The sequence below is a fragment of the Miniopterus schreibersii genome, assembly GCF_964146895.1.
Source record: "Miniopterus schreibersii genome assembly, chromosome: 12".
Taxonomy (NCBI): domain Eukaryota; kingdom Metazoa; phylum Chordata; class Mammalia; order Chiroptera; family Miniopteridae; genus Miniopterus; species Miniopterus schreibersii.
The window spans coordinates 3186732-3202121 of NC_138112.1; the positions used below are offsets into that span (position 1 = coordinate 3186732).

Consider the following 15390-nt stretch of genomic DNA (forward strand, 5'->3'; position numbering starts at 1 on the left):
AATAACATCCTTGTTCATTTAATCCCCCCTTGTCATCTGTTTTGAGAGGACCCAGACTAACACATAATGCTATAAAGAGGCTACTAGGCATCCCCAAAATGAGCAGCAAGCAAATCATATGTGTGCTGCGGCCCCAGGTTGCCACCCGTGACCTACCATCATTCCCCATAGAAGACAGAATCTTCTCTCGTTCTTCCCACGGTAAGGCACTCAGGGTGGGCATGTCATCAGGAAACACAGCTCGCTTTCGGCCAAGGGCAACAGCAGCTCTTCTGCAGACGTGTTTAATCCGGGGTCCTCGCACAGAAGTCTCTGATGAATCACTTTCTTGACCCTAAATATGAGGTAAGCCAAAACAAAACAAAACAACCACGCTTAACTTATTATAATCTAGAATCACTCGTTATTTCCAACTGATAAGACACATCAATTTACAAGAATCAACTACTTCTATATCCTAAAATTGGCAGAAAAAAACAGAAACCAACTAAGTTCCTATCCCCAATTTTACTACTCCTTGAAAATTCCCCTCAAAATTCAAGTTGCCAGTATATTATCAAAAAGTTCAGCCTAACCACAGACTATTTCTTATATTTTCCTGATCAACAGAGAGGGAGGAGGAAATAGCCTGTAAATCAAGTATAAAAGGCCATGACTCCAAACAGAAAGCTCTCACATCTTGAAGAGCCACTGGTCCTATCACACGGAGCTACCCAGAAACACCCAAAATGGTATCAGAAGGAAGTCCCTGCTTGAACTCGCAACTGGCAGAATTACTAAAATATGGCCCTGGGTCAAATAATATTAAAAACCTAAGTTTGTGGTCACTGCAACCTAACTTGAGATGTTGGCATAACTACATGACAATTTTTTAAAAAGAGCCTAAAGATCAGTAGGTTTTCTCAGGAAAGACCAGTGCCTAGCTCACTGTGTAAAAAGTAAAAAAACAAGGCTGTTCTTTGTAAAAATCTGTTTGTCTTCATCTTCCTACAGCTTTCTGTCCCACAACTTAAGGCCAAACGGTTCTCATATGAACTCCGCAAACACCTACTGTTTATTTTCGCGCTACTCGCTATTCAGAGGACGAGCACCCTCCTCCCCGCCGTTTTCTATAGTCAACAACAGTAAAGCAACTTCAGTGCAGAAACGCACCTTCAGAATTGAGTCAGAGGTTCTAATACACCAGACCCATTCCGTTCAAACCGAGCGCCCTCGGGCCGGCCCGCCTGCCGGCCGCTGCCGCTCCCTCATCTCCCACCATCGAAATCCTGCCTGTGCTCAAGGGACCCTGCAAAACGCACCATGTCCTCTACCCTCTTCCCGGTTCCCACGCCTGGACATAACGGAAACGCTAAGCCTAAAACTCGCTCCTAGAAGCAGCTCCTACGACTGGCTTCAACGGGCAGCACGGAAAAGAGTACCTGTGTTTTGGGCTGGTCAGTTTGCTTAAGACTCTTACTCCTCTCAATCTTGCAGAGCTGGGCCTTGGCCTTTTTCAGGAGGCTGGCGACCCTCTTGTCGGTCACGGGCAGCTTGTCCGCCTGGGCCAGCATGGAGCCGATGGAGGAGGTGGAGTGTTTGACCGCGCTGGACGAGGGGGCGGAGAGGCAGAGCGACTTCTCCTTCTCCAGGGCGGGGGCGGGGGCGCCAAGGTCCAGGGCGGCTTTGTCCAGACTCCCTCTCCCTTTCTTCATAAGTATTTTGGTTTTGGCAGCTGTCGTATCCCCAAGAGTCACAGAAGCGACGTCGGTCGCAGAATCGAGTGGTGAAGACTTCTTCCGCCCCGTTACCTTTTTGGCCGCAGAGGGCGCGGCGCCGTCCTCGCCCGCGCCCTTGTCCCGGGAAGCCCTGCCCAGGGGGTAGGGCGCCGCGCTCTGCGCCTCGGGCGCCTTCCGCCGCTTCTCCTTGCGGGACTCGCGCTTGTTCTCCTTCTCGCGCTCGCGCGCCCTCTCCCGGCTCCGGTCCTTCTCCACGCCCCTGTCGGCCTCGCGGTCTTTGCTCGGCTCCTCGGAAGCCCGGTCCTTGTTCCGCCCTCTTTCCGCCTGGGGGCCGGGGGTGAACCAGGGGAAGAGCGGGGCGGGGCTGCCGGACGCGAAGGGCTCCGCCGGGGCGCCACTCGGCTTCCGCGGGCGCGGGGTGCGCTCCGCAGCCTCCCCGGGCTGAGCCAGCGAGTGAGAAGGGAAGGTGAAGGTTGAGTTTAAGGCACTGGTGGCGCGGGGGCTCACAGAAATGCTCAAGGAGGCGGCCACGGAGGACGGCGGGCTGCGCGGGGACAGCTCGGCGGCACTCAGCCTCCCGCTGCGCGTCCTCATGGAGTGGGAGGGCGAGCGCGGCTCCGGCCGCACCGGGTTGAACACCCTTCTCTTCCTCTTCCTGCTCGACGCCCCCGAGGACGCCGCGGCCGAGGTTCGCGTCCCGGGCAGGGTCACGGACTCAAATATTCTCGAGTGCGCCTCGCTGGGCGTGAAGCGCGGCGCTCGCAGCAGCGGGCTCCTCTTGTGCACGTCGAACCTGGTGCCGGGGTGCAGCGGCGCGAAGAGGCGGGCGGAGGCCGCGGGGCCCGGCGCGGGGAAGCCGGGCGCGAAGCCCACGTCCTCGGGGGTGAGCGGCGGAGGTCGGAAGTTGTCGAATATGGGCTTGCGAATGAGGCCTTCTTTGGCATACTTTGCGGAGGAGAAGTACTGCGGCTCGGCCCGCGAGTGCTTCAGCGACGTCCACCGAAAGGTGGGCTCCCGCAGGATGGACTTGCGCTTGCCCTGCAGGGCCGCGGGCGCGGGCAGGAAGGGCGAGGCCAGCGGGATGGTGGGCGGCAGGAGCCAGGGCGTGTGGTCGGGGAGGCCGGGCGCGGGCTGCAGCGGCGGCGGCGGGCTCAGGAGCGGTGGCGGCGGGGAGGCGGAGGCCTGCTGCTGGGGGGCGCCCTGCAGGGCCGACAGCTTCTTGGTCGCCCTCGATCCAAAGCTCCTCTCGGACACCGAGTACCTCCTGCCCCGCCGGTCGTTGCCGTCGGTTTCCGGGGCCTGCGACACAGGCAGCGGAGCGTGGGCCTCGGGGGGCTCGCCCTGCTCCTCGGGCAGCCCCCGCATCTCCTCGGAGGCCTGCGAGTCGGTGGAGGTGTCGACGCTGGGGCTGCTGGAGCGCGAGGAGTCGGAGGACGCCTGCGAGGAGCGCTGCGAGGCGGCGCTGGACTTCTCGGACGACCCGCAGGACGCGGCGCCGAAGCGGCTGTTGGGCGTGGACTCCAGGCGCGCGATTTTAATCGGCGGGTCATAGTCTTCGTCCTCGATAAACCGCCGGGGGGTTTTAATGATCCGAGAGGAAATGGCACTGACCACAGGCATGATGAACTGCCGGATGTTCTTGACCTGTGTCTTCACCTTTCTCCCCTGCAGCTGAGCGGCTTCTTTCTCGATTTTCTTTTGCGCCCCCTTCTTTGCCCTCTGCAAGAGCTGCTTAGCAATGGTGGCATCTGTCCTTTTAGAAGAAGGGATGATCCTGACCGGCTTAATCCTTCGAGGGCTCTGCCTGACCACCGTCTTCTCTTCTTTTGCGAGGGGAGGGGTCCCTTCCTTGTCCCTCCGGGCCTTCTGCGGCTTTTCCAGCGGGGAGTTGAGCAGGAGGCCTGAAGGGCTCTTGACCCTCTCTGCTGACGGAGGCCGTCCTCGCCGCCGCACAATCTGCACCCCTTTCCTTCCTATTTGAAGCTTCCCTCCCTTAAACTTGGACTTGAGAGGAGAGAGTTTGCCTGCTCTTAATTTCTTAATCTTTGTGGCTTGCTGAAATGTCGCAGAAGGTGTCCGTTTTATTTTTTTCAGGCTATCTTCTTTGTTCCCCTTTGGTAATTCTGAAATGTCCTTTCCGTGTGTTATTTTGATTTTTACTCCAGGGAAGGTGGGAGGTCTTCCTCTCTTTTTTTCTATACTTTTAGAATCTTTCTTCTTGATCTTATCTCCAGACTTGACCTCTGTTTTACTTAGTGGGGAAAACACAGATGGGTCTGAGAGGAGAGCTGAATTTCGGTCAGAGCAGCTTCTAGGTCTCCCGCGAGGTTTTCGAGGGCTAGTTTTAACTGTGTATAGAAATTAAACAATGAAGAGCATATATTTAGCTTTGCAGTTCAGGTCTTTACTAAGTTGAATATAATTTAGCACAAACTACTTGGTACTGAACTCTATTTGAGGCTAATGAGTCAATATAACATCTTAATTGTGCTTAGTTTCTTTTCCCCAAAAACTTGCCTTGAAGAAATCAACTAAATAACATTCCACCTAAAAGAACATTTAACCACTTTTTTGATTTAAAAAACCTAACATAATAATCAAAGGTTTTTGGCTGAGCAATTTATGTTATACAAAACTGATTTTTCCTACAACTTTAGGTGAGCAAGGAGGTTTTTCCTGAATTCAAAAAATATGTTTAAAAAAATCTGTACTACCTTTTCCATATCTTAGCCACCAAGATTAACATTTGAGAACATGTTTATAGTAACTCATTCCATCTTTTCAACTCAGAATTTTGGCTTTAATAAATATGAACAAAGTGCTCTTCGATTAATAACATACCAACTTCTATAGGAAAAGGCTCCTGAGCAACTCAGCCTCCCATGTTTCAATCTGTTTCGCATAGTAAACTAAGAACGTTTTACTGAAGAGAAAAGCATTCATACAGGAGACATCAGAATATGACCCCTGAACTCAGGAGCATGTAACTAATCAGTGAAATGGCTTAATGATATGCCCATTAATCTATTCCCCTACCTACAGGTTCCTGAACTAATTAGTCTCAAGTTACCCAAAAAAAATTAACCTGAACTGATATGAGAGCAAATTAATATTTTATTAAATCAGATTTCTTCTAAATAAAAAGAATTTGCCAAATTATAAATCAGCTCAATCTGCTACTCATCAAGAGACTCAAGAAAACAAAATTCTTTTCCTAAAATTCTTTGTATAAACCTGTATTTTCTAAATGTATTAAGAGTTTCCTAGTCATCATATCTTCCCTTCCCTCATGACTTTTTAATGTTTTATATGACTCAACAGGCACCAAAAGAGGAGTGTGCCATTATGATGAACATTTTAGACTATGGAACCAACTTTCTAACAGAACAGAAATCAACAAAGGGTTTATTGTTGAGCCTTTGAAATATAAATGCTTCCTTTAATAGATTAAAGATTCACAAATTCATTTTCAATATATACTAATGACAACAAAAGTAACAGACTATGAAACAGTAGAGAAACTATGTTCCATTTCTTAAGTAATGAAGCATATAGAGATGGTTTTAAACAACCAAGACAACATTCAAGGTGGACTGACAGCCAAGAACACTTAGGAGGAGACCATTAAGAAAGAATTGTGAATTAACAAAGTAAACGCCTACCCGAGAAGTACATCACAAGATTCCTTATCCTCATGGTAGACTTGGACCTGGCCACTCCTAGGGCTGTATTAATTCTGAAGACCTCTTCTATCCAACTTTTAAAAGAAACTTTTGGTGGAGAAGTAGAAAAGGCAGAACAGAGAAGAGTCTAGCTCTGCCACCAGCTTCCATAATCCACATGCAAAGAACTCACAAATCAGTTATAAGTAATTGCTCACCATGTATTTTCTGGGCCTCATTTTGTCATTTATAAATGGTCAGACCAGATGATCTCTAAAGTCACTTTCTGATAACAAAGTTTTAAGATTTCACCATATATTAAAGAGAACATTGCTACTGTCTAAATGGCACAGATACTGGGATCCTATTGGCTAATTCCTCCCAACTATAATGGCAATTCTACCACTATTTGGAAACAAAAACTGTCAACTTATGTGTTTGAACTAGATTACTGTATAACATATGATAACTCTTAAATAAAACCCAAATGCTAACAAACATCACACACCGAGTCAATGTCAAACAGCAAAAACACAGCTAATGACATTATATTTAACTAGACTGTCTATCCACATAAAATCAAAGAAAATCATGCCAGAATTCAGAATAGCAGCAGAGACAGGGACTGTTGTCTCAGCAAAAGATCTATAGCTGCCTCCTATTGGAATGGAATTCTCAGGCCATTAAATGTGTTTCCACTAAGTCCATCTGTCAGAAAGCTGCTCAAAGTCTAGAATTTCCAGGCATTCTAGACACTGTCTCGGTGAGACAATGACAAAAATATCGCTTACAATGGAAACACACCACGTCATTTTTTTGTTTTAATACAGCCTTTCAAGAGCCAGGTAAAACACTCACACAGTGCTAATATTTTGTTTTTAGTTCTTTGACAATAACAGACCAAATTTCATCTGTAAAAAACAATGGCCAAATTATTCCCAAAGTCATATATAGGGTGGGCAAAAGTAGGTTTACAGTTGTTTGTATGGAAAACAATACAGTAATCACTAAATAATAATACAGGAATAAACTCTGTGCTTCGGGGACTCACAACTGTAAACCTACTTTTGCTCCACCCTGTATACTACCATATAATTCAAAACATGTAAATCTGAGGTTGCCATACCAGGTGCCCAATCATTCCATGGAAATCTACCTCCCATGACCGAGTGGCTCCCACAGAGCAGCCGGTGGAGAAGAGGCCCAGAAAGAGGTCTACTTCATAAGCCACTTCTTCCTCAGTGTGGCGGACAGGGAGGGACGTACCAAACCCCCCTAGAATTTAAGACGATCTCTGCATGCAGAGAAGGCAAAGGGAAGCCAGTCTCTTAACAAACAAAACGTAAAGGCGCCGCGCGCCGAATCGGCCATACCTGAAGGAGACCTGGTGGGACTTCGCACTCTGACTTCTTCATCTGAGCCAAAACCTAAGAACTGCTCATCCTACAACAAAGGAAAATTATTTTAAAATCAGAAACAAAAACATGAAGTGAACAAATCCTAAAGAAATGCCCGGAGGAGACACAACGAATTTGAAAAATTAGCCTCTATATATTAATCATCATCATTCACATGGATGTTTAAAATAACTGTTATTGAAATACATGGACCCAGGCATACAAGTTCGTTACAGACAAATGGGAGCTGTGTGTAACTGAACAAGGTATGGAAATGTCATCTTCGGTGCATAGTACCCAAGGGACAGGCCTAAATTTCAAAGTGTAGATGCAGCCCAAAACAATTAAAGAACGGCTTTAATTCAAGCAGGCAAATCAGTACAATGGCAGAAATATACAGCCCCAATAAAACAAATCTTTTCAACAGGTAGTTAATTCTACAAACCCTTAAGGAATAACATAAACAATATCATAATCTCTGGTTTACTAAATATTAATTGAGACTGAAGTTGCCATAATGGTCAGCTCCTTAACTCAGGAACTGACATCTAGATGTGATTTCTGTACATTTGAGATCCAAAGAGTCTCAACATGCATTTTATGACATCATTTTAAAATGCCCTGTGATGAGAGACTTAATGGTGGGCAGCAGCACCTGTGACAGCAACCATGCACTGACCACATAGGCGGTGAAATTCATTCAGAAATGATGCAGGGAAGCATCTTATTTTCAGTTATATTTGGAAAAGGCAAAAACTTCTCCTTATTCTAACTTTTAACCTGCCCTTAAAAAAAAAAAACAAACCACAAGGATTGAACCTATTTTGAGCAAGTTCTCACAAAAGATGATCTATTTAAACAAACTGATGAGTAGAAGTTCACTGGTTCAGAGACCAAGAGCTCCTTCCAGAGAGATAAGCGCGCGAGAGAAGTTCTGACTCCAGAAACACAATCCACATACAACAAAACAAAATAGGGAATGAGAGACAGATATTCTTCAACCTCCAACGAATACTGATAAGCCCCAAACTAAGTTCCAACAATTAAAGCCCCAAATTTTCCTCTCAGGAGCCAAGACCACATGTATGTGGACAGTATCTGTGGATTTTCTGAAGTTGTTTCCCCAGCAAGGTTAAAGCCCGAGTCAGGTGCTAATCTGTTTACCGCTTATTAACAGGGAACATGTGAAAAGACATATGCGACCTTTCAGACAAATCAGCAGGTTCAGTTCCTAAATTTAAATGCTTTTAAAGAACAGAACGTTTGAGGCCAAGACCTGGGATATAATGTAACTGAGACATTTCCCATTAGAATCTAAAAAGGGTCTTGCCCTCAGACTTAAAATTAATGAAGTATTTAACTCTTTAAGAAAAAGCTAGAATTACTCTCTTCAAAGAGATTTTTTGGTACAGTATTGTAATTCTAAGAACTAAACCTAAATTTAAGGCACACTAAAGTACTTTTTACACAGTCTCTTCTTTACTGATTAAATAAAAATTTAAATATATTCAATTGTGAACATCATTTGTGAATAAGAAAAAAACCCTCTGACTTCATCTTAAAACAAGTTAGGACAACCTGGGACATGTGGGGATTCATCCCAAATGCATTTCTGGAATGATTTTCAGGGTTACACTTATAAGATACAACACACAAAAAGAACAAACTCATAAGACACAGTTCAAAAATCTTATCACAATAATGGATGTTCCTTATTGTTAATTTGGGCCCCGCTGGGTGTGGCTCAGTTGGTGGGGCGTCACCTCATACCCTGAAAGGTTGCCCATTTGAGTCCTTGCCGGGTACATGCCTGGGTTGCAGGCTTGATCCTCGGTAGGGGGTGTATAGGAGGCAGCCGATCAGTGTTTCAATCTCTTACATCCATGTTTCTCTCTCTCCCTCCCTCGCCCTTTCTCTCTCTCTCAAACCAATAAAAATATATTTTTTTAAATGTACTTTTGGGCAGGAAAAAAGACATTTAAAATAGTTATCCTGTACTTTGACAAAAAAAGCAGACAAATAAAATAGGCCATGGTAAATTGCCTCAGACGCTTGTAAAAAAAATTTAAAAATTAAAAAACAAAAAATGACAGCACGTTAGAATTTTAGAGGGGCAGTCCCATCCTGCCACCTATTGCATGTGACACCCCGAGCATGAAGGACAGCCTGTGGTCTCAGCTCTAGCACACGCAGGCTATGTGATATTAGCCATGTCAATCACTATTTCTGAATCTTAATTTCTTTATTGGAGTGTCGTAATGAGTAAATAAAATGAATTAGGTAAATTACATAATTTATGTAAACTCACCCAGGAAACTGTAAGACAATATCCATATTATAGTTCTATTACTGACATGGTTTTAGAAACTGAAGCTCTGAGGGACCAAATGACTTGCCTAAGATCAGTTAGTTACAACGAACTTCCTACAATAACAGTTACAATTTAAAACTCTAAATAAATATTTAAAGGAATCAAATAAACCATCTGCAGTAAAAAAATTGCTATTCTTCCAGCTACCGTTAAATAAAATGATGCCCATTTTCAGATCCTCAAAATTTCTAATTTAATACATACTTTTCCTGCATTATCCTATCCTCATGGAACCTGCTAATGTACGCATTTCAAAGACACTGGAGGATTTCTCAACACTTACCAGGGGACTGCATTGCTAAATGCATGAATTTATGCTCCAAGTGCTGCAATGAGAGACAGTCTATCAACTACACATGCAATCACCAGCAGGAAAAGTAACCACCAGGGGAGGTCATAGAAGACGATCATATGTGGCCCTGGCAGGAGGCGGTGCTGGCTGGAGCGTGGTCCCGGGCACCCAAAGGCTTCGGGTGTGGGCCCCGGTCCGGGCTGTGGGGGGCAACTGATGGATGTTTCTCTCTCACATCAATGTCTCTCTCTCCCTTCCTCTCTCTCTCAAATCTGGAAACATATCCTTGGATGAGGGTTAAAAAAGAAAGATTATAAATCTGTAAAAGAAAAGAGACCACATTGCTGTGTTTATCATCAGCAACCGTAGTGAGTAACCTCTCCATAGTTCACACTTTCACAAAATGTACCTAAGCGATCCTAATGGCCATGTTCTCCAACACAGAGTACTAATGAGCTGTCAAGCAGTGATTTCAGTAACGCTGCCAGTGCTTCAAGTTTACAGGTACTACACTTTCCAGAGTGGCAGAAACCGTTCACTCGCTCCTTGTGGTCTTGCAGTTGAAATAAGAAAAGAACAAGTAGTCAAAGATGGCTGTGACTCTCTTTTCACTTTAAATATCAGCTGACTTCTTGAAGCATGATTAACATAATAAGTACCCATAATCCAGGTGGTTTAGTCAAAAACAAAAGCCATCGTAAAGCTAAAGAGCTCTCTCTATCCTTCTAACTCTGAACTTCCAATGTCGTATTTAAGAGCCTAAAAACTTTAAGGAGAGCCAAGTCCAGAAGGCCCGGGAAAGAAGTACTGTGAGAGGGTGCTGAAACGGTCTCCCCTGCCTCTCATCTTCACCCCACCACCCACTTTAAACACTGGGGTTCCTGGAAGACTTAGTAAACAAGGCAATAGTTCTGGCTTCCGGAGGACCTAGACTTGCCTAGAAATCAGACTACGGCAAAATGTCTATAAAAAACAACAAAAGGAACTGCAACTAAATCCATGTTTGGCACTGTGGCAAACATCATAACCGTGGGCACCCTGAAGACACTGTGCTACTCATATATTTCCTTCTAATACTGCTTTCTCTGATGACCACAGCATCCCAGGACAGAGCATAAACAAGAGCCATCAAACCTATTCCTTCCAAACAATGACGTCGTGGAGACAAGATCTCCAAGACATTGACAGTTTCTCACCTGCTTGTCAGGTTGGGCACTGTAAAATACCATGAAGTCACACTTAGCTTCCAGCGCTTAAGATGCTACGAAGGAGCATCCAGGCCAGATGGTGGCGTAAGTGAACAAGGGAGTCAGAGCCTCTCACAACTGTGTCAGAATCACAACTAAACAACAGAACCATCATTCAGAACTGGAGGAAATGTGGCTGAATGGAAGTCCTATCACCAAGGATATAAGAAGCCACATTGAGATTGGCAGGAAGGGCAGAGAAGCAGAACAGGCTGGTCCCACACCCACGTGTGACAGTTAAAAATCATAAGAGATGCCCCGGCCAGGTAGCTCAGTTGGTTAGAGAGCCCTCCCAATACACCAAGGTTATGGGTTAGATCCACGGTCAGGACACATACAAGAATCAACAAATAAATGCACAAAAAAGTGGAAGAACAAACCAATGTGTGTGTCTCTCACTCTCAAATCAATAAAGAAATAGAATAAAAATTTTAAATCGCAAAGGATATTTCAGCTGCAGAGCCCTACACAAGGCCCCCCAGCCCAAGGTTCCAGTGCTGGGAAGAGAAGTGCCCATAACTTCTGGCTGTAAAAACCAGTGGGGACTGTGGCTGAGGGAGACGGAGGCTGCTGGAGTCCCAGGCATTCCTCTTGAAGGGCCCACGCACAGACTTACTTGGACTCACTGCCTCTGAGCTCCAGTGTGGGGACAGCAGCTCGAAAGGAACCTAGGACATACAGGGAGGAACTGAATTGTCTGGCATCAGGGTGAGGGCTAAAGGGGCAGCTTTCTCGCAGACAGAAGCGCTGGCAGAGGCCATATCTGACTCTCCATTAACCTGGCTCGCAATGTTTGCCCACCCCTGGTGATTCCCTGAGACCCAGCCCCACCAACTTACAGGCCCACGCAAGCCCTTTCCATTGGCTTTTCTATACAACAGGCCTGTACTGGCTTGTGCTGCCAACTTTCCTAAAAATCTCCCATGCAAGCCGCACCTGCCTCAGCATACCCTGGACTGCTCCCCAAGTGGCCCCAGGCTCGGCACTAGCAGTAGCCGGCCTTGGTTCGCAGCTTAGCTCTCCTGGGCACCTGCAAGCCCAGAACAAGCAGCAGCCATCAACAGCTTGCTTTGCAGCTCATGCCAGGGGCTCCAGGCAGAGCCCAGGCAGCAGCTGACCTTGGCCTGCACCTCCTAGGAAGCCCCAGAGCCAGCGCATCCCGTGGACAGCTTCAGACCACATCTAAGCACCACCCAACCACCTACACAAGAGACACACTCAAGGGGTGTACTCGGCAGATATATGCACCCCACTCAAGTGAGTTCTGCTCTATGGAGTTGACCCCTGCACAGCTGATCCTCCACAGTGGCAGCAACCAGTCCTTGCAGCAGATGAGCCTGGGGGTAAATCTCTGCCACTGATGTGCCAATAGCTATAAAGGCTCAACTACAACAGGAGGTTACTACATACAGCCCACACCACACCTGGAGTGCCCAGCTCCGGTGACACAGGAGGCTGCCCCACCGGGCTCTACAGCATACCTACTACATGGGGCTACTCTACCAAGCCCAGAAGACCTACCAGCTCTACCTAATACATAGAAACAAACACAAGGAGGCAGCCAAAATGAGGAGACAAAGAAACATGTCCCAAATGAAAGAACAGAACCAAACCCCAGAAAAAGAGCTAAATGAAATGGAGACAGGTAACCTACCAGATGCAGAGTTCAAAACATGGGTTATAAGGCTGCTCAGTGAACTTAGGGGAGGAGTAGAGGAACTTAGAGAGAACTCCAACGAAGAGACAGGAAACATAAAAACATAAAAAAGAACCAGTCAGAAGTGAAAAGCACACTAACTGACATTACAGGGAACCAGCAGCGGAGTGATGAGGCAGAGAATGAAATCGGAGCCTTGAAGGATAGAGGCAGCAAACACCCAACCAGAGCAGCAAGAACAAGTCCCCGAATGAGGACAGTCTACCTGCCCAGGTAGCTCAGTTGGTTAGACCGTTGTCCCAACAGCCCAAGGTTATAGGTTTGATCCCCAATCAGGGCACATACAAGAATCAACCAAGGAGTGTGCATAAATAAGTGGACAGCAGTCCTGGCTGGTGTGGCTGACCTGGTTAGGTGTCATCCCATGCACTGATAGGTCACTGATTTGGTTCCTGGTCAGGGCACATACCCAGGTTGTGGGTTCGATCCCTGGTCAAGGTGCATGCAGGAGGCAACTGATAGATGTTTTTCCCTCACATCAACGTTTCTCTCATGCTCTCCCTCTCCCTTCCCCTAAAATCAATAAAAATAGTAAGTGGAATAACAAAATCAATGTTTCTCTCTTTCTCTCCCCCCCCCAGCTATCAAATTAATTTTTAAAAATGAGGATTGTTTAAGGGGCCTCTGAGACAACATCAAGGGTACCAACATTCATATCATGGGGGTTCTGGAAGGAGAAAAGAGAAAGTGATTGAAAATACTTTGGAAAAAAATGACAAAAAACTTCCCTAACCTGGTGAAGGAAACAGATACACAAGTCCAGGAAGCACAGAGAGTCCCAATTAGATGAACCCAAAGAGGCCCACAGCAAGACACATCATAATTAAAATGCCAAAGGTTAAAGACAAAGAGAGACTCTTAAAAGCAACAAGAGAAAAGCAGTTACCTACAAGGGAGAGCCCATAAGCTGATTTCTCAACAAAAACATTTCAGATCAGAAGGGAGTGGCAAGAAATATTCAGTGATGAAAAGCAAGGACCTACAACCAAGATTACTCTACCAGCAAAGCTGTCATTTAGATTCGAAGGACATATAAAGAAAAAGCTAAAGAAGTTCATCACTACCAAACCAGCATTACAAAAAATGTTAATGGGACTTCTATAAAAAGGGGGGAAAAAAGATTTAAAAATATTAATAAAATGGCAATAATTACATAACTATTAACAATTACTTTATAGGCAAATAGATTAAATGCTCTAATCAAAAACATATATATGGTGGCTGTGTAGATAACAGAACAAGAGCCTGATATATGCTGTCTACAAAAGACCCACTTCAGGTCAAAAGACACAAACAGACTGAAAGAAAAGGGATGGGGCCCGGCCGGCACGGCTCAGGGGTTGAGCGTCGCCCCATGAACCAGGAGATCACTGTTTGATTCCTGGTCAGGGCACATGCCCAGGTTGAGGACTTGATCTCCAGTAGGGGGTGTGCAGGAGGCAGATGATTGATGTTTTGCTCTCACATCGATGTTTTCCTCTCTCTAAAAATCAATAAAAAATACCTTTAAAAAAAAATCTGTGAAAAATAAAATACTATGTTATATTCTGGAATTTAAAGTGTACTTAAATCTTGGAAGAGTTTATTCTTCCTCTTTTGTTAGTATGTGGTTCATGGAGAAATATTCAACAAATTTCAAAATTCTCAGCATTGTGACTAGGCACCACTCCAGCACTAGAAAGCAGAGTGCAGGTCATCGAGATCTATGTCAAAGGCAGTGATTAGATGTGACACGGTTCCTAACACCAGTGAACTGAGAGCTCTCAATGCCCTTTCCTCCCTATCTCCAACTAAACTACAAAGATTTTAGCTCTTCCAGTAGATTCTTCCCAACCTGCCATAGAGCAAAACCACTCACCTAGAGTTCTTCCTTTCAGGCTAAGGTGGAAGCTCCAAGCTACTTGGAAAATTCTTCTATTAAATGAACTTGGATGCTCAGATTTAAAAAGGGCTACGACAACTGCTCACACACTTCCTTTTTTAACAAGAAACTCCTCAGCACTTCAGAGCACGGAATTAACTGGCAGGTATTGTGAACATGCCCTTTGGCAACCCTATCTTGGCATTCTTACGTCTTTAAATGTTTAGTCTTAAGAGTTGGAAAAATCAAATTTCTTCGACTACAAAGGTTTATTGATCAATCAGTTGAAAGTAACATCAATAACCACACAAGTATCAAAACCACCCTGATACTGTTTGAAACTCTTTGTTTTGGAGGCTTCTAATTTTGGTATCATCATATATGGTTTGATCACATGAGGTGGCCACCAGAGAACTAAGAAAATTGCTAAGGACAACCCAAGATGAAGAGACACGAAGGCGACATTGTGCATCTCAGCAGCTCTGGTTAAGAAAGGGGAGCCCTCTCCTCTGGGAATTTATTCCAGTTGGCTATCAGCTCTGCTGGCATATTTCCCTGTGTCTACTGCTACAAGCTCTAAAAGAGCAACATCTAGATGCTGCATTTTAAAGACATGCACACACAATTACTAGTATTTAATCAGTACACGGGACTGAAATGTGTCCACGTCTACTCACTCTGAGGCAGGGTGGTTTCACTTACTCATTTTTGTATTCCTCCGAGTATCTGCACAAATTTTGGACCCAATAAAAGTTTGTAAAATGAAAATAAAGGAAATGCGATACATTAACTGTTTAAAAACATTAAATATCTACTGTGGCAATAGCACTGTAGTAGAATATACTAGTGGACTCCAAAGAATTAGACAATACGATTCTCACTTTTAAGAAGGCATAAAGAGAATGTCCTCAGGCTGGTAGGACAGACTAAATCCAATCATTCTTTCATTTACAGGGTATGCGAGTCCATTTCAGGATTAAGGGATAAAGACTGAAATAAAAGACAATTTCTGCCTTTAAGGACCTGGGAGTCTATCAACAACAGATGAATAAATTAATGTTACAGGATGTTGCCCACCGCTAGAGGAATGGATATGGAAGCACAGCGCAAATGTAACGAACCCCG

At 45.2% G+C, this 15390-nt stretch overlaps 1 protein-coding gene across 3 annotated transcripts in view; it reads right to left on the minus strand.

Moving 5' to 3' along the window:
* The window catches only part of KMT2A (lysine methyltransferase 2A), a gene marked incomplete at its 5' end in the record, with an annotated part of 82887 nt that overhangs the window by 47358 nt on the left and 20139 nt on the right, over positions 1-15390 (minus strand). For all 3 annotated transcript variants that reach the window (XM_081154956.1, XM_081154957.1, XM_081154955.1), the window contains 3 exons: positions 157-334; positions 1422-4066; positions 6754-6823. In XM_081154956.1, coding sequence (XP_081011082.1) covers positions 157-334; positions 1422-4066; positions 6754-6823 — 2893 coding nt within the window. The remainder of the gene's footprint in view (positions 1-156; positions 335-1421; positions 4067-6753; positions 6824-15390) is intronic.